The sequence below is a fragment of the Nyctibius grandis genome, chromosome 23, assembly GCF_013368605.1.
Source record: "Nyctibius grandis isolate bNycGra1 chromosome 23, bNycGra1.pri, whole genome shotgun sequence".
Taxonomy (NCBI): Eukaryota; Metazoa; Chordata; class Aves; order Nyctibiiformes; family Nyctibiidae; genus Nyctibius; species Nyctibius grandis.
In genome coordinates this window covers 709,124-735,339 of record NC_090680.1, presented here as the reverse complement: position 1 = coordinate 735,339, position 26,216 = coordinate 709,124, and the positions used below count along the sequence as shown (strand labels likewise).

The 26,216-nt window shown below is 50.1% G+C and overlaps 2 protein-coding genes across 4 annotated transcripts; both read right to left on the bottom strand.

The window, feature by feature from the left end:
- Positions 1-1,096: 1,096 nt before the first annotated feature.
- VTCN1 (V-set domain containing T cell activation inhibitor 1) lies at positions 1,097-13,473 on the bottom strand. Of its 3 annotated transcripts, none has more exons than XM_068417544.1 (6): positions 10,942-13,473; positions 6,530-6,594; positions 5,214-5,561; positions 2,486-2,764; positions 1,640-1,795; positions 1,097-1,350 (listed from the first exon to the last, which is right to left on the bottom strand). In XM_068417544.1, exons 1-5 carry the CDS (start codon positions 10,950-10,952, stop codon positions 1,674-1,676), a joined length of 825 nt encoding a protein of 274 aa, XP_068273645.1. In that variant the 5' UTR covers positions 10,953-13,473; the 3' UTR covers positions 1,097-1,350; positions 1,640-1,673. The 3 variants fall into 3 exon arrangements, with proteins under 3 accessions (XP_068273645.1, XP_068273646.1, XP_068273644.1); XM_068417545.1 differs by lacking the exon at positions 10,942-13,473 and adding an exon at positions 9,509-10,576; XM_068417543.1 differs by lacking the exon at positions 10,942-13,473 and adding an exon at positions 8,069-9,169.
- Positions 13,474-13,538: 65 nt separating this feature from the next.
- Positions 13,539-21,710, bottom strand: TRIM45 (tripartite motif containing 45). Its single transcript, XM_068417542.1, has 6 exons — positions 21,354-21,710; positions 18,066-18,799; positions 16,919-17,048; positions 14,902-15,016; positions 14,553-14,679; positions 13,539-13,858 (listed from the first exon to the last, which is right to left on the bottom strand). Exons 1-6 carry the CDS (start codon positions 21,683-21,685, stop codon positions 13,707-13,709), a joined length of 1,590 nt encoding a protein of 529 aa, XP_068273643.1. The 5' UTR covers positions 21,686-21,710; the 3' UTR covers positions 13,539-13,706.
- Positions 21,711-26,216: the final 4,506 nt, after the last annotated feature.

Below are 26,216 nucleotides of genomic sequence, written 5' to 3'. Positions count from 1 at the left end.
GAACAGCTACTCTGGTTTGGGTTTTGTTTGTTCAGTGTTTCCCCCCTGCCCTTCCCCCTTAGTTTGAGCTTTATATTAAACTTCATGTGTATGAAGTGTCTTCCCTCTCAAGGCCTGCTGGCTGCTTCTAAAACCAAAGCAGGAGTGGCACAAGACCTGACACATTCAACAACGTTCGGAGCCTCCATCCTAAAAGGGGTTGCCAAAACAGCTTAAAGCAGAGGTCTGCACGAGTTTCACTGTGACAGTCTCTTTTTTTCTGTAGGTGCTTTCTGCAAAATGGTAAAGATTTTGCTAAAGCTTAGACCCCCACCCTCCCCAAAGAAAAAAAAAAACAACCCAAAAATAAACTGTCTCAGCATGAAGAAAATGTTGACTGTAAGTGATGTAAACTGAAGAGGTCAAAATCTGATTAAAAGCAACTGAAAGTCATGTGATATGAATAACACAGTAAGTGCTACAGGAATTATAGGAAGTGCCAGATAACACAGACTTATTAAAAGTAAAAAAGGCAGATTTGTCTCTATAGTTATATCTGTGTTTAACAACTTTACTTCTGAATTTGAACTTTTCCAGTAGCATCTTACTAGTCTCCCTCTTTTCCTCATGATGTATGTTAGTCTGCTGCCTGCTGCCACACTTACTGCTCACCCGTTCCTCTCTTATTTCACATTACAAATGCAATCATCAGTCCTCATCTACAACTGTAGATACACTGTTTGCCTTTGACAGGTTGAAGACCTAACACTTATTCCGAGCCTGTTGGCCCTTTTCTGGTCCATCAGCGTTTTACCATTCACAACATCTTTCTCGGAAGGGGAGTTTGATTATAGTCTTCTGAGAAGACTAAATCGAGTTAACTGGCTCTCTTATTTACAGTTTTATTAGTAGAGTTAGAGAATCACAAGACATGAGACAGATGAATCATCTGTTTGGGGGCAATTACAATTTCCTTGCTTTTAGTACTCCAGGTTTGTAGGACCAGTTCCCAGCTGTACTGCAGGAAACCCTTTTCCTGTTTGTCTCTGGCTCTGAGCTGCTGCCCATGATCAGAGTTCTGGTCTCTGGGTTAGTTCAGAAAAGAGAACACGTCTCGTTCCTGTGATCAGAGTTTTTCCTTTATTTATGCAACTCTCCTTATCGCATTCCTCGCTCCCTTTCTGAAGCCAAACAAAGGATCCTGTTGTTGGCATGGGTAAGAAATAATAATACAAGAGAGAAATCAGCTGGCTTCATGTTTGTGCTACTACGTGCTCTGGAACTGGAAGGAATTCTATTTATAAAGTTCTCAGCCCAAGAGGGAGGAAAGCATGAAGCGTGTCCTGCCGTCAGGGTAGCTGTGTAACTGTTCTGCAGGGAAAGACAGAGATGTTCCCGTGGGTCAATAGTGTGAGAGAAGAATCTCTAAAGTTGCAGAAAGTGATCGGAGAAGCCAGGAGGGAGCCCGTGGGAGGGACAAGCCATGTGTCCCACCTAAAGCTGGGGATGGGGAAGGGATGGGCATGGGGAAAGACAAGACCCCATCCCCAAGTTCTGGCAGGCTTGAGAGAAGTCTGCTGCTGTAACAAAACTCAGAAAGAGGGTCTACATATACTTACACCAAGCATATATGTTTATGAGTTTCCCTTTCCAAGCTTACCTTCGTGTCCAGCAATGATTGTTTTATAGAGGCTTTATATCGACAGCAGATACAGGGGAAGCAGAAGCATCCAGTGACAGGCTGGGAGGGAGGAGGACACCGACTCTGTGTTCAGGTTCACCAGCTGCAAGTTGGTCCCCCTTGTAATGCTGAAATCTGTAGCAGAAGAATAGTGAAAGGCTGCCAGAATGGGGAACACAGCAGGGAAGGCAAAACAAGCGTGTATATTCCTCTCAATTTTTCTGAATATCGATAAAGATAGACCCTGCCTCTTGTGCTGGAGACCCACTGCTATGAAGCCCTTGCTGTAGAAGAGCTGTGACCCTTCTCACCTGGAACAGGAAAAGATATCCAGGCTTTTGGGAAAGTTTGCTTTCCTGTGAAGAAGGGAGCCTTTTAAATAAAGGGTGTGGGCTGGAGTCAGAGAGATTGACATTAGTAACAGCTGAAGGGGCCTGCTGGTTTGGTACACAAAAGGGATCTAAGCTGAGCTGGCTAAAGAAAGTGTCGAAAGTTGAGGGTTTTGGTTGGTTGGTTTGGTTTTGGCTAAGATTCAAAGGAATATATTCTTTTGAAGTGTGTCCTTCCTCTCTTCCCATTCCCTGGCAGTTCTGTTCCCATGCCAAGGGAACTATTGTTACCATGAAAAACATCTGAAATAGCAGGACCAAACACAGATCCTTTCCTTCATCCCAGGGACAGAGAGAGGGACTTGGGTTAACCACGGATTTCAGTCCCTTCCTTGACTGACACAGGTGCTGCAGGAGCCCCCCAACACACACAGGCGCGCTGTGTAAACTCTCTGCTCCCCCACGCATGTGCTCTCTGGGTGGTGTTAAACTCTACCTGTCACTTTGATGTTGCCTGTAGCCTTGGCAATGTTGTTTTCAATCACACAGGTGTAGGTGGCATTAGCAGTAATGTTGTGCAGAAAGGAAACCACTTTCAGAGTGATGTTTTCAGCGTTCAGCTCGTAGCTGGTGTTGGCCACATGAGGCAGGTACTCGCCGGTGTCGCTGTAGGCTGTCCAGCGCACGGTGGGTCGAGGGAACCAGCGTGGTGCTTCACACTGCAACGCCTCCCCGCTGCTGCTGTTCTCCACGTGGACCTTGGGGGTGCTGAAGGCTTTGGGAGGGAAAAAGGGGAGAGAGTCAGAAGAAGGCAAATGTCTAGGAACTGGGCATGAAACACCCAACTGCATCTGCTCATCAGTCCCAGGTATTTCTAGGGTACTTGCTGCTTAGCATCACAGCACCACGTGTAGCCAAAGCAAAGACAGAGGCTCAGACAGAGGGCTGTACAGATTGGGCTACAGGGGATCTAAAGACTCCTAGGACAAGGGTGTCCAGTTTGACAAGATCTGCTGAGGTCATGGCACAGCTTTAGTCTCTCTAACTAATTCTGCTTAACAGTTACAGGTTGGGTCCTGGGCTCATAAACCAAGCACTTCCCAAGAGCTCCTGGACACTCGAGCTCCCAGGGGAGACTGGGCTCAGGACCCGGCCAGCCTGAGAGCACCCATGTCTGCCAAACGCCTGGCTTCCCCAGGCAGGAACCGCAGCGGGCATGGCTCTGCAAGGAGGCACCTGCTGTTCTCTGCAGGGAGAGGCATGCCAAAAATGATTGCTGTTATCAGAGACTGGGGGCAGGGGAAGATGACTCAACCCTCTGCTGACTGACAAGGGAGCCTGCCCAACACCTCCCGCTTCGTGATGTGACTCATGCTAAATGGGGCTGCGCCAAGGGAAGCTCCATCTGCACCTGCTGGGGCTGAGGGCAGACTGAAGAGTGCTCTGAGCTGCAAGATTTACACCAACATCCCTGGATTAAACAAAACGTTTAAATCCCATTGCAAACTCAGCTGTGTTTTAAAGCCAAGACCATCTCAAATAAAACTTTGTTAGCCTTGGTCTCTATATATCCATTGTGTGTCCCACATGCACATATGTGAAGAGAAACAAGAGCTTTTTAGGAGAGCAGAGCTCACCAGTTTCAATGGTGAACACTTCACGTGTTCTTTCTAATGCCTTTTCTGTGTGGACTACTTTAAACATCGAATCAAGCAACACAAAAGCAGGCAGATTCACAAGGTTTCAAGGAGGGGTAGGAGACAAAGTCCCCACAGAACTTAAGCACGCCTCAGACACAAGCCAACACCCTCTGGCCTTGCTGTTACCTACTGTAGTCCCAATCCATCCTTGCCATTGCAAGAAAAGGGACCTGTGAGCCCAGCACCCTTTTTTTTTCACTGGTTGGGGAAGTGCGTCACAAGCAACAGGGCAGAAATCACGTTTTCAGTAAGAAATGGGAAACTGTGTGAAATGACACTGGGCAACATTCCTGCAACACCAACGCCCGTATTGCTTCTCTGCCCCAGGACGGGCTCCTTGTGAGTGACATGGGGAAGTGGCTGCACCTCCAAGACATCTGTCACAAGCTCCTGCACAGAAGCTGGTGCCCATCTCCTGGTGCTTTGGCTCTGCTGGGCCAAAGGAGGAGACTGGACCTGCAGAAAAGCAGCCTGTCTCATTCAAGAGCTCTGCTGGTTACTCTTATCTTGCCATGACTGGCTTGAAGCACAGAGAAACCCCCTCTGTGCTGCAGGTATGGCTGGCCTCACCACATAAGTGGTCACCCATCCTAGAACTGCATTTCCTTAACTTGGAGAGGTCTGAGAGTTTTTCCACTCCCAGCTTGAGCTGTTGGGCTCAATGGATCAAGGGATGTTCTGGGACCTCAGGGAGGCCAGCAAAAGCCAGCCAGAGAAACACTAAGACTACTACCTGTGCAGACTCACGTTAGCCATCTCATACAGTCGGTGTAACTCACCACGGTTTCATTAGAAAGACCCAGAGGTGACAGAAACGGGTGAAACCTCTGAATTCAGTGGGAGCATATTGCTTTGTGCCAGCGGTGAGCATGATGGCCCAGTCCAGAGGGTTCAAAAGAATTAAGCACCCGCAAGTGAAAATTTGTCTGTGTCTGTGCGTGTTTTAAGGCTGACTCATACCAAGGTGAAAATTAACTCTAGCAAATATGTAATACTATAGATAATGATGATATGGGTGGTTTGTTGCTCTGGTAGTCATTTTTTAAAACTGAATACATTAGAAAAACAGAAAAAAGATATGAAATAATAGGCTACAATTTTTACTATGCAGCACTTCTCCTGGCTGGAGGTATATCTTAATCTAGAGAGAAAAATCTATCATTTTATCTTTAACAAGTATAAAATCTGAATCTTTATAAGATCAATTAGCTATTCCCATTCTTAGGGGCTCTCTATAGTCAGTTAAGTAGCTGGTAGACTACATGTGGTAAATAGAAAGAAAAAGAAAACTGAGTGCATTAAAATAATAATCTTTTCTGGAACAAGGATGTGGAAAGTGTGGGTAAGGCCATAAACACCTCTGGAAAAGCCAAAAATGCCACAGTCCTGCTCAGGGGTGCAGGGCTCGACGGTGGCTGCTGGAGGAGCAGGCGCCGCTCACACAGCCTCTGGTATCTGTGTAACTGTGGGTAGGTCCGACCCAGCTGCATTTTGCAGCAGGATTTTCCTCCTCGTAGCCCTCACCTCCCGTCCTGTACCGCAGCACCGCCGCGCCGCTCCCTCTGGCCGTGGTGACGGAGCACTGGTAGGTGCCGGCGTCGGAGAGCTGCACGTCCCTCAGCTCCAGGGAAGCGTTGCCACCCATCACCTGGTCCGCAAACACTGCCGTGCGGCCCTGAAATGACGCATCTTGCTCGTGCAGGTGGTCCTTCCCACCTTTAAACTCATGAACTAGCCCAGCGACTCCCGCCTTCGCCCAACGGATCACTGTGCTGCCCATCCAGATGTCGGGCTCAAAAGTACAGCCCAGGACGCTGCGCTGGCCGATGTTCCCCAGAGACGTCAGCGCTGTCACACTGATGGAGCGTTTTCCTGCAAGCAGAAAGGAAGGTGGCGTGAGAAAGGCGAGGTGGTGAGCGTGGAGAAAGGCCAGACCACCCTGCCACTGGCATGCGCCAGCCCCAAGGCTGAATGGGCACAAGGGCACCAGTAGCCGCTACCAGTGCTGCTAGCAGAGGTCAGCTCCCATGGCTTATATACGAAGATAAAGCACAGGAGCATTTCTTTAGCAGGCAGCATCCTTCAAAAAGTATCTCCTGTTATTTGTTTGAGAAGAATTCGAATAGTGTTTTCTTGCTTACTTACACATATCAGGGATTTTTCTCTTTGCAGCTGCCAGAAGAGCATGATTTTTATGTCTTTTCTTGGTCAGGACCCCCCATTTATGCAAGATAAATGTGATCGCAAGGCATAATGCTGGCAGAGAAATAAGAGGCTGCTCTTTCACCCTTACTGGAATCCAGACTGTTTTCTTTTGTTTAAGAAAAGTCAGCATTTCCCTTCCCTGAGGACACAGATCGCTTCTCAAGTCGAATCCTAACCAGCGAGCTTGAGAATTATCTCCTTCCTGGAGCCAGGCCCTCTTTCCCATGCAGCCCTTCCCTAAGCATCCTCGCTCAACACTGCATATTGGCCAAGACCAAAGCAACACATCTTTGTTGTCTCTGAGGGAGCAGGGGAATGTGCCCCACCCTGGCAGATGCTGCCCAAACTCAGCAATAAATACTATATAGTCTCCTTGCATGTGGGAGAACGAGCACAGGACATGCAGGACTTTTTATGTGTAGGTTTAGGGCTCCAAGCCCAAGGCAATTTCAGCTAATACAGCACTACACCTCCAGCAGCACAGACTGCGCTGCACAAATGAATGTTTCGTTTGCTAACGCACTTCCACACAAGATCACACCTCAGCCCATGCACACCACGGGGACACGGGCGCAGCGGCAGGGCAGAAGTTCACCGCCCGCCAGTAACAGCAAGAAAACCGAGCAGTCACGTACCCGAGACACCAAACCCGATGATCAGGGCTATCACCGCAGCCAGGATGATAATGACTGTAGTCATGCTATTTGGGGAAAAAAGAAAGGACAAAATTACCACGCAGCCCACCTCCTTTCACACCCTACACCTACAGTGCAGCTCTGCAGAGCCCGCCGGCAGGAAGGAGGTCAAGACAGATAAGCCACAGACTCAGAGCAAGGTGGCCCGGTGAAGCACATGACTACAATGACCACATTAGTGGTGAACATTCATCATCAAAGGTGGGGGACAATGTGGTGGGAGGAGAGGAGACCCAGGCTTTGCCTTTGGGAGGAGGCAGTGGGTCCCAGTGGAGGGTGCTCCTCTCTGCATCCCTTCGTGCCCAAGCGAGCTGGGCAGTCCCTGCTGGCACTTGCAAGGGACCAGTTGCCCAGAAAGGTGAGCAGAGTGCTGAGACAGGCCCCTGATCCCAGGAGACACCTGATATGAGCCAGGCAGCGGGCAGGAGGGGGCTGGAAACAGGGCCAGAACTATCAGCTGGCTGGTTTGGGAATGCCCCATGTGCAGATGGATAAGTGGCTGTTGAATGAGAGGCTGAGGAGGAGAAGGCCACTTACCAAGTCACACAGGCAGAGCAGCTGAACATCCATATATATGTTCACATCCATACCAAGCCCTTCCTGCCTAGATGCCCTCAGAGCTGGGAGGTGTCACACGTTTGGCTTCCTTCCCATTCTCACCAGCTTTCACTCGCGACCAGGGTGGACGGCAGTTCTCTGCCTGCACACTCCTGTTGCCCCACAGCTGCCGTCACAGCTGACCTTGTTGGGGAGGAAAGCGGCAGATATCCTCCAGCTGTGGGCATCAGGCAGCCAGGGACCCATCACCAGCCACTGCCTCCCCTGGGGGCCTGCGGGATGGGACTTATTTGTTGGCTCATGTGGATCCTGCAGCACGACAGCTCCTGGTGGAGACTTGTCACGTCCCACGGGGCTCAACCCCAAGTCACTCAGGGTCTCAGGCAGGCTCACCGTGGGACAGCTCTGTGCTTTCCTATTCCAGAGCAGATACCGAGCCTCTTGCATATGCTGAATAACCTCCTTGAGGACTCCACCAGTTTCTACAGAGCTGATCCCAGAGCGAGATAGTTGCTATAAACTCAGCCAAGGTTGCCATGATCAGCCTCAGCTCTCACGCCTGGGAAGCACGTGCTTAGACCCACAGCACATATGCCTGGAGCAAGTGGCAGCCACGCCGTCTCACAGAGGCTGTGACTCACCCTCACGCCTCTAGATTAAAATCCTCCTTCTCGAGAGTGGGCAGGGGAGAAATTGCTGGGAGCCGAGGGGTGCTGCCTGCAGGTTATGGAGGATTTCATCGATAAATGCCAGAGGGGGGATGTCAGGGGACAAGCAGCCAGGAAGCCCTCCTGTGCAATCCCTGAATGCAAAGAACTGGTGTCTTGAAAGCTCCTGGCAGCTGAGTGATAGAGCCAAGGAGTCTGGAAAATGCAATTCCCGCCCTCCTCTCTCCCAAAGCAGATACAGATAATACCATACCTCCAGAAAATGACCTGGCCTTGGGGTGCCATGGTCACAGCACCTACGAAGACAAGCCAAACACCAGGTGCCCGAAGGTCCCACACCGTTCAGCACAGCCCCTGTCCTTCGCATGGTGTATGCTCCCAGGCTGTCTTGCTTAAATAACCGAACGCAGCTAAGGAGTGGTGAGCCCAAGCAGTGAACTCCGAGGAATGAGGAAGTAGTGAGCATCTCGGCTCCCCCCACCAGGCCAGTCAAAAGCAGGGAGGCCTGGTTAGTCACTGGGGCAACAGAAGAGACCTCCTACACCATCCATTAAAGAAAATGTTTGATTTAAAACAACAAATAACTCAGTTCATGGTTTGGTAGCCAGCTAATTCTGGGGTCAGAGTGCAGCAGTCTCCTAGGTAGGTCCACAGCTCACCCATCACTGGTGGGTTGCGTTATATCCAGAACTAGCTCAGATCTGCTTGATAAAATCTCCAGTCATGCTGTTGGCAGTGGGCAGAGAAGTCCCGCCTGCAGGTCCCCTTCTTGGCCCTATTTGCAATGTGCATCTTCCCCTGCCTCTCTCTGCTGTGCTAAGAGGCTCCTCCAGGCTCAGCAGTGCTGTCAGAGCCACACAGGTTCGGCAGTGGCCTCTTTTCTACTGCTGTTTTCTTCCTCTAAACTCCTCCAGACCGAAGTACTTCTACTCCCCAAGGCCAGCTCCTGCTGCTCTCTGATCTGCCATTATGGTGGACATCAGAGCGTGTAAAGGAAAGAAACTGGCACAGACCCTGCAAGCCATTCCCTCTGTGCTTGGTCTCACTCGAGGCTGGGGGCAGGATGAGTAGCTCTTGGGCATGGGAGGTTGAGAAGAGCAGAGAGATTGTGAAAGAGCAGAAAAGGGAAGGCAGCTTGCACCACTGTGTTCACTTTCCTGAAGCGGAACCTGTGTCTCCTGTCATCTACGTCTGGACTGTGTTCCAGGGAGGATGGGGAAAGGGGAATTTTGACAGTCTATAGCCATCTCCAGCAAGTTGGATAATAAGAGGGAGTGAACAGCTTTCCCATGCAGAGCTGAGGATGCCCAGAGGAACTGGACACAGTCTGGCACCTAAGAAAAACCAAATTACTTTCTCTGCAACAACCAGAGGTTCAAATCAACACCAATCAACACTGGTCAGTGATGACCAAACTACCTGCAAAGTCTGAGTAGGGTTCAGGAGGGCTTACAATGCCCTGAGGGGCGCCTTCTAACTGTGCATGTGTGCGATTTCAGAATTGTGCGCTTAGTCTTTCGGACCACAGTTCATCTCCAAAAGAGCCTGTTCACCTCTACAAGGCAGGAACATAGCCAGATATGGTGCACGACATAGACTTTTCTAGACAGCAGAGAGAAGGCTGGAATAGGCTCTTGTACAGGCACCAAAGTCAGCAAACTGTATTCCAAAGCATTTAGCACCCAGGACTCACCACTTCCAGCCTCCTCATGCCAGCGTGAAGTTACAAGTCACAGCTTGTGTTGAACCTCCTCCCATGTCCCACCACCTTGCACTGATGAGAGCACAGACCTGAACCTCCACTAAGCCTAGTCACCTGTGAGGAAAAAAAGTAAAACTAGAGAGCAAATGGTTTCCTGCTGGGTTAGGGAGTTAATTGGCTCCTGACATGGTCAGAGGAGCGTCACACCCAGTGATGCTTCTGGTGGGGAAGGACCGCATGGCCTACAGCAAGGGTAGAGGAGCCAGGGTGGGACCTTCTCCTTTCAAGAGTGACTAGGCATTGGGTTTACTCAGCCATTTATGTGCTACTTCAATGTGCTTTACTGAGAAGCTAATTGCTCTCCAGGTAGAGGAGCTACCTGAGCGTCCTGTGCAAGGTCTGTGGCAGAGGTGTGAACAGGACCTACTTCTAATGCTCCAATCTTGGCTGTTACTGAAAGCACATCCTCCATCCTCTGGCCTCTGAGTGAAACTGAGAAGTGGAAATCTTTCATCTGAGAATCACTGTCGCTCTTTGGTTGTTACAATAGTTTAAACTTATAAAGCAGACTTTATATGGCTTTTACTTCCCTTCTGCTTTAGCAAGGAATAGCCCTTTTCAATCTGAAAAAAAAAGAAATGTGGCTTATTTTGTAGTATTCTACTGATTACTAAACCCGTTGTAATTTAGCAGAGCATTACTAAAAGCTAAGAATAGCTCTAGGCCATAGTGGCCTGGTGGGAAATGCACATTAAGAATTATCTTGTTGCCCTCGGTGACACCTGATTTATGGCTGCCTTTGGCACAGCACGCAAGCGAGGTGTCCCCTTTCAGCACCAGTTAACTCCAGGTTGTAGCTGCAGTGCACCTCACTGCACAGTCAACAATCGGGTTACTTCCATTTTGGAAAAACAGGTCTGTTCCTCAGGCACAGGCAGCCCTGGTAGCACCAGGACAGGTCCCACTCACCAAAGCAACACCACAATAATTACTGAGCAGTTCTCATGCTGGAACCTATCCCTCTACGTATGTTTATGCTGTAAAAAACAAGAGGTATTCAGAATATTTCCCAACGAAATCAAGGGTCTGTGACCATCTGCCCAGCTCTTACCACTTTTGATTCTATGAGCGAAATCCAACCAAATGTGGCAGCAGGATCTGGTGCAACAGCAGGCACAAAGCATTTTGTTTTGCTGGGCCCACCAGCAAGTGCCCTAGAGCTGGCCACAGCACGTGCTGCCTCTTACCTGCATGAGGGAACAGCGCGGGGAAGGGCTGAAGGTGGGTCAGGGCCCATGAAGATGTTCAGTGGTCTGGGGGAGGCACAGGCACAAGAACCAGGCTGGGGTAGCTCTGCCCTTCATGATACAACTTGTTTCTTTCTTCACGAATAATAATTCTGTCAGAAGAGTTCCCTTACTCACCAGAAATCCATGCCTTATTTCAACGTCACCGGAAAGCTGAAGGAGCTATCAGGCTGCAGGGCCTCTTCCAGGTCTTCCACAGTCTCTTGTTCTTGATGCGTTTTTCCTTCCAGCTACACTCTATTTTCCCTGCCCAGGGAGTAAGTCCTCCTCCCAAAGCCCCTACTCATGTTTCTCACTATTTATTTTCTTTTTTTTTTTTCCTTTTCCAAACTTTGCACACAAGCAATTTTATCAGCAAGGGCTTTTGTCCTGAGAAAAACATGCATATTTACAGGTGCCGTTCTGTCAGCACTGCATGTATGTTTGTCTGCAAAATACCTGTTATCTCAAGGACCAGCTGATCAGAAATAACACCATGTAGCCCAGCAGACTCACTACACCTCCTAATCCACCACCTGCCCAAGGCTGATTACCAACAGAGCACTGGGAGCCATTCCTGGGAATGGCTGCTGGGGACCAGTGTGAGACTCCAGCGATCAGTAGGATATATTCATTTGGCAAAGCATTCTGAGTAATGAACACTGAGGGCAAAGTCTGCTTCCAAATAATGGGAGGACACTTGCACCTAACCCCCACAAAGTGACTAAGGTCATTAAATGTCTTTTCTGCACATGATTCTTCAAGCTATCCTCATGCACAGCCCTCTTTGCCTGAACACAGAGTGGTAGCTGGTCAATACTTTATAATCCCTGGGACTAACTGAGCCTTCAAGTCTACCAAAAAAATAAAATCAGTAAAAGGGCCTGACCCTGGCAGGATTAGTACCCCATGCTGTCTGAAAACTGCCTTCCCCATGTCTAACGTAGAGCTCAGCCCAAGCTGACTGCAGTTCCTTGCAGGGTTTATGTGTTCACTGGTGTAATTCTCACAAACAGCTTCGTGGAAAATGTCAGCGACAGGGTGTGTAAGGGATGCCTAACACAGAGAAAACACATTCCTCTGTCTGAGAGGACTAAGATGTTTTTAGACAGAAATTATGTGCGTAGAAGGTAGTGCCGTCCTTATGTGTTCCCTCTGCAACAGAGCATGGAAACTTTGAGAAAAAACAATGCACGTGTGGGGGATGGGGGCAAGAAATAGAAAGACACAGAAAATGAGGCATGTTGTTCTACATCAGATTCTGTGCTGAGCACTGACTCTGCACATAGCAAGGACAAGAATGAGTTACTGTTTGTTCCATTAAAGGTTAACTCAAATTAAACTTTCACTTTGAAATTTCAGAGTCAGCAACTTGGAGACTTAAATTGCCTAACTTGGAGATTTAAACTGCCTAACCATCCCCCCTTTGTTTGACAGCCCTTTCTGGATGATTAATGGAGAGCTATAAACAGCATTTGCATAAGGATATCTATCTCCTTTGCTGGGAAGAAGAGGTTCCAAAACTGGCTTTGTAAGAGGAACAAACAACAAATGAGAGTCTTCCAGGTCTGAGCAAGCAAACAGACAGCACAGGTTTCTACTATTTACAAGCCAGCTACGATCAGTCAGAAAGCAAGAACCAGTCCTTACTGTTGACACTGGAGCAGCATTCCTCTCCCCAACTGACCAACAGTCGGACCTTTGTCCCCAGCTCCCCAGGCAGTATTAGGAGCCCCTAGCAACACACGCCTACTAGCAAGGTTACCCCCAGGGCCGTAGCTTGCCCAGTCTCAATGACACGAACGTGTTTTTTCAGGAAGGTATCCAGGGTGTCTGCTGCACCCAGGCAAGCAGCAGGCACCAATCGGCAGGTTAGCAGTTGCCCTTCCAGGAAAGTGCCTCTTCCTCCTCATCACACGTGCCATTTCCCCAACTATGGGTTGGCAGCATGCACACAAGCCCAGGAGGTACATCACCCCTCTACGGACAATGGGACAAGCTCTCCTTCTAAAAACAGAGCCTTGCCAAGACTGCACAAGGCAGACCCAGGAGTTTTGCTCCTGGATTCCATCTCCTTCTGTTGCTCTTGCCTAGCTGCCCCAGTTCAGGACAGACACCTGCAAACTTGCACCTATGGCTCCTACTGATGCTCATACTGTCCCCAGATCTTCCTTTGGTGAGCTGGGTGCTCTCCAGGCTCCCGCATCACCCCCAGCAGCGCTATGTCCCACACCATCTCCACGGAGAGCATACAGGCTAGGCAAATGATATTCTAATTCCTGTTCCCATCAGCACATGGCTTTTCCTTGGATGTCCTTCAGATATATTACTAATTCACCTTGCTCCTACTTTGCAGGGAGGGTGTAATGAGACTACAGCTTACTTGGAGAAAATACAAGAGCTGCAAACACAACAGGAGGTCCCAGGAGTGCGCCGCACACCTAACAGGGAGGCAGAAGCCATACTCAGGCTGCCAAGCCTTTCCAAGGCACAAACACAAACCCTCCGGAATGTGCCCCAACAAGCAGCTTTGGTCTCTTCAAGGACAGCAGAGACTGTCGATCCTGTAGAATGAGACACATCATGACCCTCCTTGTGAGGTAACTGCTGAGATTGAGTTTCCTCTTAGAGCCTGACCCTACAGGCCTCAAGTCCTTGAAAGCGTAGGCATCAGTACAGTTCCCAGTGTTTGCTCCTGTCCAGGCACAAAACAACTTTGCGTACACAGCCCCGGGTGGAATATAAGGCACAATTTTATTTTCCCTCTTTCCTCTTTCTCAGTTCACACCCATCACGACGTTTTCGGGCAGCAAGGCTATGCAGTGATTGCGGGATCCTTGTGGTTTGTGCTCATGCAGCAGCCAGCAGCCGTGCCCTGGGCTCGCAGGGGCTCACCCGGCTGCTCAGAGCGCCACTGTCCTGAGCAAACTCCTCTGCGAGGTGTCGCTGGGTGGCCCTCCCAAACACTCCGAGCTCTCCTTCACTTGTCCACAGCAAGACCAGTGGGGGCAGCCAGGGTGACCTTTGTGTCCATGGCCACAGCCTTGGTACCCACCTGCAAGAGAAGCAGCAACCAAAAGTGGGCCAGAAAATCCCAGTGTGTCAGAGGCTTTCAGAGGGTCCTTCAGCCCCAGGACTTCTCTAAGATGGGGAGCCACGTGCTGATGAGAGCACAGCATATTCAAGGCCAAAATTACCAGGGCTCCTTAAAGAAAAGAGAACAACAGAGAGGGACCTCCCTGTTCCAGTCGCTGGGGAAAGCTGAATATTTCCATCCCCTTGCCTGTTGAGTAATGCAAGATACAGGCCTGCAGAAACCTGTGTCAGCCACTGGTGGCTATGGCCAGAGCTAGACATAGATCAAGCACAGAAAAAGAGGCTGGCTCTATACCAAAACACACAAAACACACAATGACACATGCAGGTCAAGGACAGGGAAGCTAGTTGGGATTAAACAAAGAAGGGAGTTCAACTCTCATCCTAAATGAGTGAGGCTTTTCCATAGGACAGCATTGGGCACCGTGTGACACAGCCCAGAAGCTCCCAACATGCCAGCACAGGAACTCCAGCATAGCCACAGTGCTGCTTAGCCTCACTGAGAAGGGCTGGAAGACAGAGCTGCCCTGCCCCACGTCCTGCAGAGCTGGCTGCGGTCTCTGTCTGCGGGGTGTGCTACAAAGACCCTTAGCACGTCCTGCTGCCATTTGTCACCGCTGAAGCCCCATCCGACCAGAACACTGAGCACTCACCTGGCATGGTTCCCCCACACGCACAGCGAGCGGCTTTCTGCCCTCCGCTTGAGCAGAACGTGCAGCAGTGAAACACGCCGTGGTGCTGGCGGAACTTGTTTTTCACCGTCAGAGTGAATGGAGAGCCCTGCAGAGGACACGCAAGCAGAGAGGCTGCTGCAGTGGATGCGATCAGATGTTGTGTCCCTGTTTTCTAAAAACAACTGGGTGATCCTGTCAGTCACAAATCGCTAAGCCCAGTCTTAAACTGCTAAGTGGTAGAGGCAATCCTTAGAAAGATTTGAAGCAAATACTTAGAAAAGAAAATCACTTAAAGAAGCAGCTGTGGAATTAAAACAAGAAATGCTACCTGTACATGCTGCCCTTTCACACAGACGCAGACAGCATACAAGCCTGGCTCCTCCGGGCTGTAGGAAATATGGTAGGTCCCATCACCGTTATCACACACTGTTGGCTTGACTGCACTATGAACAGAGAGGAGTCCAAGAGGTTAGTGACTGGCAGAAAATTGCTCTACATGTGAACCATTTGGCCTAGATTTCTGGTCGGTTCCTTATCCTCAGCCTTGTTGAGCAGCTGTGGGTCTCAAGCGAGCTTAACAGGATGCACGAGCAATGCTCAAGCATTGAGTAGCTTTCACACATACCTGCGACTGGGAGCTGCAGTAACCATACAAAGGAAGTCACACAAAGCTAGCTGCACTGCAAGGATTGGTAGCAACCCTGAGCGCTGAGAGCAGAAGATAACAGACAGCACACTTGCAGGTCAGATTACCCCATCAGATAAGAGCCTTCAGAAATGGGGTAAATTCACAGTTTCAGAGAGGAGTTACCTCCAGAAGAGACCATGAATAAGACAGGACATAAACAAGGCAGGTTTGAATCACTTAAACCACCATCCCAACCACATTGACCCCAACTCTTCTCTTCAATGCTCTGAGGAGTTCTAGGTCCCTGCTCGTGAACTCTCCCTTTCCAAAGTGGAGCTCACTGGGTTTCACAAGGAACCCTGCTGGACAGAGTGCCAGGGAGAAAGCATCAGCTGGTTACTCGGGGACTGCTTGCCTGCTTCAGAGACAGATGGAAAGAGCTTTCCACAGACAATTATCAGGCAGCTGTTCTTCCTAATCCCCACTAATTAGTCTCTTCAGTCCCATGACATGACAGTTTATAATCTTCCAGATTTGCAGGCTGTACTCCCCACCCCCCACCATTTCACATCAGTACAACTGCCTACATCATTTCCTCCCATGAACTGTGTGGTGATACTTCACGCTCTTCTGTAGCTGCTGTGCCTCAACCCAAAGCCAGACGGCTGTCAGCCACGGATGTAGCAACTCCATACACGCAAGAACAAGAAACTGAGTTAATGTGGCCACAGCGACCTCTACCCCCCCAAGCAAAATCCACATAGTCCTCGTGTGCACACCTTCCTGCGTCGTACGTGCACAAAGGTACGTTGGAAGGATATTCTTGAACAGTGATGCTCTTACTGATGGGCACCTGTGCAGCCAGCACTGCTTCTGTACGCCTTGTCAACGCTCCCCCATAGCAAGGAGTTTTAGCATCCTGTCCCTTTCTTCATCTGCTCATCCCACCACCAGCGTTCCTGGAACAAGTTACGCTGGCATCTTGCTCCAGCTACACTGTATGTATGTACTATAAAACAGGAGATGTTTTCCTTAAGAACTGCCCCCAGCTGGTTCTGCATTTGTGCCTGGCTGCTTTATCGTAACAAGTGCAGCCTGGAAACAGTTACAAAATATTTTCTTCTGGTTGGTCATTTTCATTGTGGAAACACTTAGGAGCTCAGGTGCAGCCTTCCCTGCCCTTGCTAGAAAACCTCCAAACATGTCAAAGTGCTCAACGCTTGCTACTCCAGGAGAAAGCACAATGAAGTCCCGACACACATTCTTTCTCCCGAACATGAACTAGGCACTTCCATCAACTGTCAGAGGCTCCTGGGCTTGGTGGACTGTCTGACTCAGGATGGTCATTCTGGGGTTGGGATGTTTCATGCTCATTAGGTGTTAACAAAAGCAGGAGCCCTGGGTGGGATGGGAAGGAGCAACAGCTCACTCTGACAATGTCTAACACCCACTGAGAGTTGAATCCTTTAACAAGTCCCAAATTACTCCAAGACTCAATACAAATCTGAGCCAACTCTGTCAAGCTCCACACAGTGAAATACAACCAGTAGGAAGCACTGCTATACTGGTGGGAAGAAGAGTAGTGCCTTTTCCCCTACAGATTCTGACCCACGTGCTGAAGCACGTCCTCCCACCTGCCCAAGCAAGGAGGGAGCCAGGCTAAGGGAGGCAGAAAGGCAAACCCAGTGACCAGGGAGTTCTCAAGTGAAATACCCACCAGTCCCTCTTGTCCTTGTGGGTGATGGTGACCCGCACGGCCTCTCCTCCTCGCCCCATCCGCTCCCCCATGATGTCGTTACAGAGCAGGGTAAAGCCAGTCAGCTGGTTCTGACGGGCACTGTGGAGATCTGCAAGGCAGAGAAACAGGACCAGAAAGGATTCACACCAGCCGTGACTGCCACCTCCCACCTATTTTGCAGTGTTGCAGTCCCATCAGAGCACAGCCAGGACCTTGCTGCTGGGGCGTACAGCTCCTTCCACTCACAGGGAAAAGTAAATGTACGACTAGGGATCAGAAGAGAGTGGACAGCTATAGGCACTGAGAGATGTTGGGCAGGCTTAGCCTGAAGGTCTGTATGGACCAGGGTGGTCTTCCTGCCTGCCTCGCTGAGCCCAGCTGGCATCTTCCCAGAAGGCCTCAAGGTGCACCATGCAACCAGGAGGGAGAAGGAACAGCCCCGCTGTGCGGTGTGGAGCCCCAGAGACCTCAGCACTCACAGTTTGGCAAGAAAGCGATCGAATGAGCCCTGGGTCTGTCTCATCTGCCCTGCACAGGTCATTACTGACCAGAACTGCCTGCACTCTGTGGGCTGGTCTGAACATTACCTGTTTGCTGGCCCTGCTCCAAGTCCTTAGTAAGCAAATACCCATGAAACCATCAACACCAGTTATTCCCATGGCAATCTCAGCAGAAGCTGTAAGGGGAATGAACCTACTTGCTCAGCCACAGAGGAGATCTGCCTGGGCCCATGCTGCAGAACAGCTGAGGCCACCTGGAGAGTATCACGTCCTGCCATTGCAGGCACTATTCCCATTCCCTGAGTAAGCTGTTGTCTTTGGCCTAAGGGTTGCTCTCCTCACACCTCAGCCCCATGCTGAGGTCAATGATGTTGCAGAGGGCAGCTCCAGTACTCTCTGTACATCTGGACGGGGACAGCTCTCTGGCTCCCTGCCCAGCACGGCTCCCATAGGCCCTCAGCGAGCAATGCAGCCTCTGTCAGGGCTCTACCTCTGCCCCTAGTCAATGTCTGGACAGCAGGGAGCCAACAGTGCCTTAAGCTGCACACTATGTCTGTACAGAGAACGGAGAAGTGACTTCAGGGAGCGGCGCGTTCCCATTCAGCAGTTGTACAGCACCCCATTACCTTCCCCGTGCAGGGCACATCTGGCTGGATCAACCACTTTATTGATAATGGCCCCAAAAACTTCATAGCCGCAACGCTGCCCTGCCCTCTCCTGGGGAGAGAACTGGATCCTGTCATCCACACTGGGGTAGGTGTTGTAAGCAACGCTGTTCAGCTTTGCCAGCCGGCTCGCCACCACCCCTTTGGTGACAAGGATGTCCAGGTCCGAGCCACTTGTCAGCAAGCGCTCCGTGAACTCCACGCCTGTCCTCATGTCCAGCAGCAGCTGCTGCAGCTGGGCCTTCTGCAAGTGCAGCAGGTTTTCCTTCTGCACCTTCAAGTCCTCCAGCTGCTTCAGCAGCCGGTCGCGGTGCTCTTCAATCGCTTTCACATACCCACTGGCAAACAGACGGATCTCTGTGGCCACAGCCTCTGCGCGACGGTGGATGGCACTGCCCATGTCCTCAGTCTGGCTCAGCACATCCTCTAGTGTACCCACGTGCTGCTGGGTGCTTTTCAGCAGCTCCCGCAGGGCGTCCCCATGCTTGTGGATGACGTTGCCGGTGAAGTCATAGGGGTGCTGACGGTGCCTGTCTACAACGCAATCCCGGCACACAGGCCGGTCACACTGCTCACAGAACAGCCTTAGCTCCTCCGTGGGGTGGGATGGACAGAAGAGAGGCTTCCCGGCCTGGCTGCAATCCTTGGTGTTCTCCAGCTCCATCACGGCATGAGAGGCCGTCTTCTTCTGTCTCCTAGAAAGGAGCAACCACATGTCACTTCGTGCATGTTAGATGTGCAACGTAAACACCCGAGACCCCTTGCGAATGCCAGGCTGTACAGACTGCAAGTCAGAGTGTGCGCTGCTCCCTCCTGTCTCCGCTGAAATTCACTCTGCATCAAGGGACTTGTGCTATCCTGAGGACAAGGCTCCACGCAAAAGAGGACAGCATCTGCAAGCAGCTCATTAGAGGCTGCTCTCAGGGTCCCTGCATGCTGTCAGCACTGTTTTCAGGCACAAGAATCATGTGCCCCACCACAGCCACACACAGACCTCAGAATGGGCTGCCAGGCTGCTACTGCCAGCAGCCCCTTCATGCAGCCCGACAGAAGTGGGAGAGTTGCAATTACCCACAGAGCCTGCTGTGACAGAGGCAGCAGGAGGGCGGTGAGCCCTACAAAGCGAGAGCTGACAGGAGGTGTCTTGAAACAGAATTGCTCACTGACAGTCACTTCTGGAGGGGAATGGGAGGTGCCAGGCTCCTCAGACATCAGCCCAATGATTTTCACCAGCTTTTAATTCACTGAGGCAAATGAGCTCTAATATCCCTTAGGGTAGAATCTAGTTCAGGCCACTGCCAGAAGACAGTCTGTAGTAAAACATTTAATATTCCAAAAGTCAAACTCCATTTCCTTCTGGCCACCAGGTTAGGTCCAGCTCAGAGGAGACCAAGGATGGGATGCAAAGAACCTGTTATGACCCAGACATCCACCATGTCACAGGGCAGCACTAGAATATTTCCATTTTATACTATTTTGGACACTGGGAGCTAGTTACTGAGCAAGACGTAAAAGCCTTTCCTCCTTCCTTGTCTCCTGCACTAATTACTTCTGCAGTTGCAATGGGAGCTCCAAGCCATAAGCAAAGAAATACTCCAAGGACCAAGCTCTATGGAGTTCCTCTGGCAACACAAAGCAACCTCATCACAGAGCTGGACATGGCCCTGACACTACTCCTTGTGCTTCCCACTAATCTCCCTTGGGTCCAGCGCATTTTCAAAGCCTTCTAGCATTATTTGCATAACACCCTTCAAATTCACACTTCCCTGACTTCAACCTCAGATCTCTCTCACTTACTCCAAGGAGCACAACAGCGGCACTCAGATCCTTAGAAATCTTCCCTGCACACCAGGAAATAATTTCAAAATGGTTTTCCTTGGCCCTTGTTCTGCTCTGCCATCAAGTAAATCAGGTGCAAGTCAGCAGATGCTAGTGGGTGAAGAAATGGTATCTGTAAATTAGGTAGGAAGCAAGTCACTGGGACAAATTTTCTACTGCTTTATAACTTGTGCAGTTACTTCTGTCAGTGCAGCAGGCTGCTATTCAAGGTCTGTTTATCACTCTTCAGCAGCTTGCATGGGGTATGAGGCACTAGCTAATCGGAATGGTATGCTGAAAATCACAGCCATGACTGGAAAGGTAACTAAGCCGTTTTACCACAGGCACCAGTATCTGCAGGGGGGCAGGGCAGCAGGGGATCTGCCTCAGTTCTTTCTGGGGAAAGAATTTGCTAATGGAGTGGAAAGGAGCTGCAGACGTGGAGGGAATAGGCTGAGCTGATTAACCCAGGCTGAGAGCCTTCCCTGCCTAGTGCTACTGGGTGTTTTTCTGACCCTGCCTGTCACCTCCTTGCTTCAGGCGGCCATTCAGACTTCCTATCACTTTTCTTTCATGGTGCTGCCTTTCCTCTGGGCTGCTCACTGGCCACTGCGGCCGCCTCCTCTTCAGCTCCTACATCTGTTGCAGTCACCTCTTCTTCCTGCCTTACTGCCATGACCCTCTCGGAGGCACACAGCTCTCCTCTGCTGTCGCTTCTTCACTTTTCCCATATTCCAACAGAGCTAAACCCTGCAACATCAGGCACCCTGCGAAGCCATAGTGTTGCTGCTGCAGGCTCCTAGCCTCACAGCAATGCTGCAAATGCACACAAGATACATGGACGCCACAGTTAACAGGCAAGCACTCAGGTCGATCATTAGGAGGTAGCAACCACAGCAGGCAGGCTAGCGTCAGGACTTCCACTTACCTCCTTTCACTTCTCCTGAGGGTGCCTTTGCACCTACGCACAGTAAACGTTTCTGGAGGTGGAGAGAGGCAGACCACCGGCAGCTTAACTTCCCCATTCTCCCTTGGGACACGTGCCTTCTCCAAGGGTGGACAGCACAACCCCCCAGGCTCTTGTCCTGCTAGCGGTCTGCCCGCGCCCACGCCTGTGGGAGCGCTGCCCATGCAGACTGGGATCCAAACCAGCAAGCGGGCACCGCCACGGGCCAAGGGTGGCCTGATTTTGGACCTTATGGCCTCACCCGAAGAGGGCTGACCGAGCTACTGCTAGCAGGTCCCCCACCTGAGTACCGAGCATCCTCCAGGGAGGATACAAACCAGTTAGGGATTGAATAAACCGGACGACACGTGGGTTTACTGCCCTGGCTAGCTCTGCGGGGGTCCCTGCCCGCTGCACCCCCCCACACGCAGCACCCCGAGAGGGCAAGGCCTCCCCGCGCGCCCCGGGCCTCGCCGCGCCCTCACCTGTGGGCCTGGCAGCAGAAGAGGCAGAGGTCGGCCCCGCAGGTCAGGCACCGCATGGCGGCCGCGCCGTCGGCGCAGAGGTCGCACCCCGCCGCCGCCCCGCCGCCGCTCAGCGACAGGCAGTCCGGGGTGAGCTGGCCGACGCCGCCGGGCGGCAGCTCCACCTCGGCGTCGCACACCGGGCAGAGGACGCTGCGGCCGGCGGCCCGGCCCGCTTCCCCCAGCGTCCCGAGCCGCCGCAGGCAGGGAGCGCACAGCGAGTGCAGGCAGGGCAACAGCCGCGGGGAGACGCGGGGCTCGGCGCACACCGGGCAGCGCGGCCCGGCCGACATGCCGGCGGCCCGGCCCCGCCGCGGCCCTGCTCGCCGCGCTCGCCGCGCACCCCGGCCCCGCCCGCGATCGGCTCCGCCGGTGCCGCCCCCTCTCGCCACCCCCCGCCGTCGGGCGCGGGCTGCCCCGTTGCTACGGGCGACAGCGGTCGGGGGGTGCCGTACCCGAACCGGCGCCGCCCTCCGCCGCCGAGGCCTGTGAGAGGCGCCGGGGCTGCGGTGTGAGGGGCCACGGGTGCCGGTGCGGTCCGGGGACCCCGCCGCCGCCTCCCCCGGGGCTCTTCCTCCGGGACGGGACAGGCGAAGGCGGGCAGAGGGGACCAACCGGCCCGCTCTACGATGAGTATGGTAGAAGGCAGGCTGTGAAATCAGAACGCCACCGAAGCCCTGCACGAAGCTCCTTGGACTTTGATAGTATCTACACACTTGCTTTTATCATTCTGATTTTTGGGCTCCTCAAGGAATGAAATCAGATTTGTTTTTTTTTAAAAAAAGAACTCTTTTCTACAAAACCATATTGACTAGCACTAAGGATATTCATATAATATGCTGCATTCAGCCCTTAATGACAGAATTTTGTACCAGCTTCTCCATTAGCTTGCCTAGGACCATGGCTATCTTGTCTGTCCTATGCTGCTGGCCCTTTTGAATACCAACGTGGCATGAACACCATTTGAGACTTCTGGATTTTAAGTTCCCTAAATTGTATTAAAAATCAACAAGCAAGGGAGATCTCCAGTCAGGTTTTTTTTTAGGACTGCCAAATATCTAAACCTACTGATCTGTAAATACTTAATCGGTAATGGATGTTAACACCCCTCCTATGCATAATGGCTTGACACAGACATCGTTTTCATGCGCTACACTCAAATATTTCTGTGTCTTCTTATGTTGTGATACGAGATCAAGGTTTTAGGTCACGATTAAGTGTTTACAACCTTGAAGCTGATCAAAAGAGAAAGATGTTCTAGCAGCCTCCTTCAGATTAACTGTTAGCGAGTGAAGTGGTTAGGGAGGATAAAAGTTACAGTAATTGTGAGACAAGATGACTTGATAATGATATTAGAGATTGTGGCAGAGAGGAAAGACTGACTCTGTTAATCATGCTGGTGGAAGGAATAGCAGATGACACTGTAAGCGTGGGTGTGGGAAGAAAACGGGAGAAGAATTGTAATACCCTTGCGCAGAAAAGGCGAACTAGCTGGAGGAAGGCTTCCATTGCTGCAGGGAGACAGTGAAATGAGCTGTGGCTGGCAATTGCAGAGGAAATCTGAGGTTCCACCCCAGCTGATCTGGTCATCTGCCCCGAGGCTGATCAGGACAGATCACTGCTGAGTAATGTATCCATGAGTTATCAGCACACAGCAGTAGCAACCTCCAGCTGACTAGAGGAAGTTTCAGTGAAATGGGCTGGAGAGAATGGTCACGAGAGCTCCGTGATACTCACAGGAAGAAAAGAGAAGCAGAAACACACCCACACCCACACACAAAAAGCTAACCCAGTGGCCTGCAAAACAGGAGCTGCATGAGTACAAATCCGTGCTTCTGTTTTGGTTACTTTCCCCATAATGCTGCTTTCTCGGCTATTGCTAGTCAGTGGAGGAAGCCCCTGTGCCACCAAATCCCAAATTGTGGAAGGCAATTCAATGGACGTGTCTGCTGGCGCCCTGTGAATATCTTCAAGAAACACTGGTCTGCAAAACACTGCAAGAATTGCATTGGGAGGCCCCCTCCCGTCTCGGGTTACTCAGAGTTTGCTTTGTAACTGGACAAAGCGTAAGGATGAAAAAAAGAGCTTGTTAACTTATAAACAATGATGGGCAATAAAGGAGCATAGTTACAAAAATGAAACAATGAAAATGTGTCATTAAAATTACACCAAGTAATAACGTTTTCCTTTTGCTGCATTTCATGAGAGTTGATGGTTGGCTAATTACCCTCCTTTGAACTTTACTTGAAATGGAGTCCTCTTCAAACTCGTTTTCCTGCTCCTATTGTTAAAGATGTCTATCAGAGCCTCTCGGAGTACTTGCTCTGGGTGACCTGTTCTTTCCCTACCACACTTTCCCTGCCAGCTCCTTCCTCTTTTTCCTGTTTATTTGCTTCTCGTTTCCTACCATTAAGCACTGAATCATCACACAGAGACATGGAAGATTTGATGGCTTCCTTCCACTTTCTCTTCGAGGACTCTTGACTAATATTTCTATTGTATTTGCTAATCAGCCCATTCTGGGGAGAGCTTTATGCTGCTTTCCTGTTTATATTTTTCTGAAGAAATATTGGTAAAACTTTTTATATCACGTACCAAAAAATCTTTAAAGCATAATTTCCTTCTTAGACTCTTTGTGAGTAGTGTGGGTATAAACCATTCATTACATTGGGAATGGGATGCCTCAGGCTTCCCTGTCCCTACCTACTCTGTTAATTTTAGTGAGCTGTTTCTGGATATCCTGCCATAAAAAAACGAACTGAAAAGGTGGTGAAGCCAAAGTCATTAGTGAACAGGGCAGCAAGGAGTAGGCCTGCAGTCTCTGGGCTTGCAGAAAAGTCCAAGATAATCGATGATAAAAAAGAAACTCTGAAAGTTATTCAGACATAAATTATTAGAGATCTTGTTGACAGAAAACAGAGAACCTGTCAAAGTGCCATGGCCTGGGTTAACGACAGCCAAAGGAAGGTGGAGTTTCCCTATTTCCACAAATAAAATGAAACCATTATTTGCAATGAAGTTTTCAGTTTAGAATTTTGTAATCAAAATATGTATAGGAAACTTTCCCATGCTGTCCAAGGGAAACACTTTCAAAGGGAAACAAATTCCTATGGGGTACACCGGCTAAAGAGGAGGACATGAGAAAACAAAGGCTGCAGCTCTTCTCTGTAGCTGCTCTTCACTGTTGTGCTTACCTTGGTCCACGGCCAAATGTCCTTCTGCTGACATTTAAGATAAAAAGGAAGAACATGGAAGGCCTGGAAAAAAAAGGAAGCAAGGCAGTAAACTGCTTATGCTGCAAAATCAGAAAGTGAATGGCAAAGCACTGGGACTAGTTGATACCAGCCTGCCTGTGATTTAACACAACTGAAAAACAAAGATCAAATGAAGCCCTAAAACATTATTCTTAATCTGGTATGAAAAATGAGATGTTACTGCTAGTGACAGCTGCAGTTTGTTGCTTGGTCTAGAGCAGGCAAAAACAACCCCAAGCAGTAACACAGTTTCTCAGCAACTGCCTTCAGCTTTATACTGGCCAGCAGAGCTCCAGCAAACACTTCCGCTACGTCTCAGCTGCAGCTTGTTTTTAGCCACGAAACACCGTGACCCCAGCCTGAGCCACAGAAGGCTGCTACACCCCCCGTCACGGGATGTGGAGGGTGACTAGAGACACCCAGTGACATGTTCCTGCCTTCTGAGGTGAGCACAGAGCGCTTAGCCCATGTCGAAAGCGAGCGGTGGCACCAGACTAGCCACGTCAGCGCAAGGTGGCACCTGAAATAGCTGTGCTGAGGAAAGAATTAGCAGTTTGAATGTGCTGCTCTGCTAACGTGGCTTTTGGGAGCCAGGCTGGAGCTCTGCGTCCTGCTGCTTCAGACAGCCACAAGCTGGGCACCCTACAGCACAGATGCTATTTTAAGCGGCAACAGGTCCCTCACTAGTCGTGACTCTGAAGCAGGACCTGCAGTCCTCCTGAACCCGAGTTCTACTGATCTCAAGGAGACTCAGGTTTCACTAATGATGCAAAGGGAAGCCAGCAGCATTTCTCATCACGCTGAGTCTTTCTAGACTGGAACACAGCTAAATGACTCAACTTATAAACAAGCAGTTATTTGACAGAGCAGCTTCCAAATTAAGGAAACCAGACAATGACTCAAAAAGATTAATTCCAACCCTGTATTCCAAAAGGAAGTCTCAGACATTACAGAGCATTTGTAGCAACCATTAGCTTGGAGAAAGTCAGAAGCAACAGTATTACTGTGTGGGCACTATGGCTATGTAGTCCACCCCAACCTTGGCATCCCTGCCTCTGCATGAGTTGCGGGGATTTCGTCCACACAATTTTAACTGTTACTTCACAAAATACAGGACTATGAGCCTTTTTCACTTCCCAAAGTTAACACTGGAAAAATAAATTATAGAAGTGTCAATGAATATTTGAACAGGTCCTCTTCTGAATCTCACATTTCTTAGATTTTCTAAATCTGTTTAAAAGAAAGCCCCTCTTAAAAAAAAATAAATGGAAGAGAAGAATCTTTTCTTCTTTCTCCTAAAACTGAGCTGACTGATTGAAAGGATGTGGGCTGGCCCCTTTTAATGCCCCACCCCATCAATATCTTTAGGGACAAATTTAACAGTTAAAAAAAGAAAAATATTAAAACAACTTTACTCAAAATCTGGTTTTGAGACTCGCAGATATTTTCTTCCCCAGTCTTGAAGATTTTTTTCATTTTTTTATCTCCATTATAAAGGTTTTTGCCCAGGTTTACTACAATGTAAGGAACAGATATATAAGCATTTCCTCAGAGTCCTAGATTTTATTGT

What these genes read in the sequence shown, in the direction of transcription:
- VTCN1 (XM_068417543.1), bottom strand. Translation starts at nt 8,100, where the DNA reads ATGGCACCCCAAGGCCAGGTCATTTTCTGGAG. An exon ending in GGCCAGGTCATTTTCTGGAG is followed by an intron (nt 6,595 to 8,068) that starts GTATGGTATTAT and finishes TTCCCCAAATAG; the next exon opens with CATGACTACAGTCATTATCA. An exon ending in CATCGGGTTTGGTGTCTCGG is followed by an intron (nt 5,562 to 6,529) that starts GTACGTGACTGC and finishes TTCTGCTTGCAG; the next exon opens with GAAAACGCTCCATCAGTGTG.
- TRIM45 (XM_068417542.1), bottom strand. Translation starts at nt 21,685, where the DNA reads ATGTCGGCCGGGCCGCGCTGCCCGGTGTGCGCCGAGCCCCGCGTCTCC. An exon ending in TTCTGCTGCCAGGCCCACAG is followed by an intron (nt 18,800 to 21,353) that starts GTGAGGGCGCGG and finishes GCTCCTTTCTAG; the next exon opens with GAGACAGAAGAAGACGGCCT. An exon ending in TGAAAGGGCAGCATGTACAG is followed by an intron (nt 14,680 to 14,901) that starts GTAGCATTTCTT and finishes TGTCCTCTGCAG; the next exon opens with GGCTCTCCATTCACTCTGAC.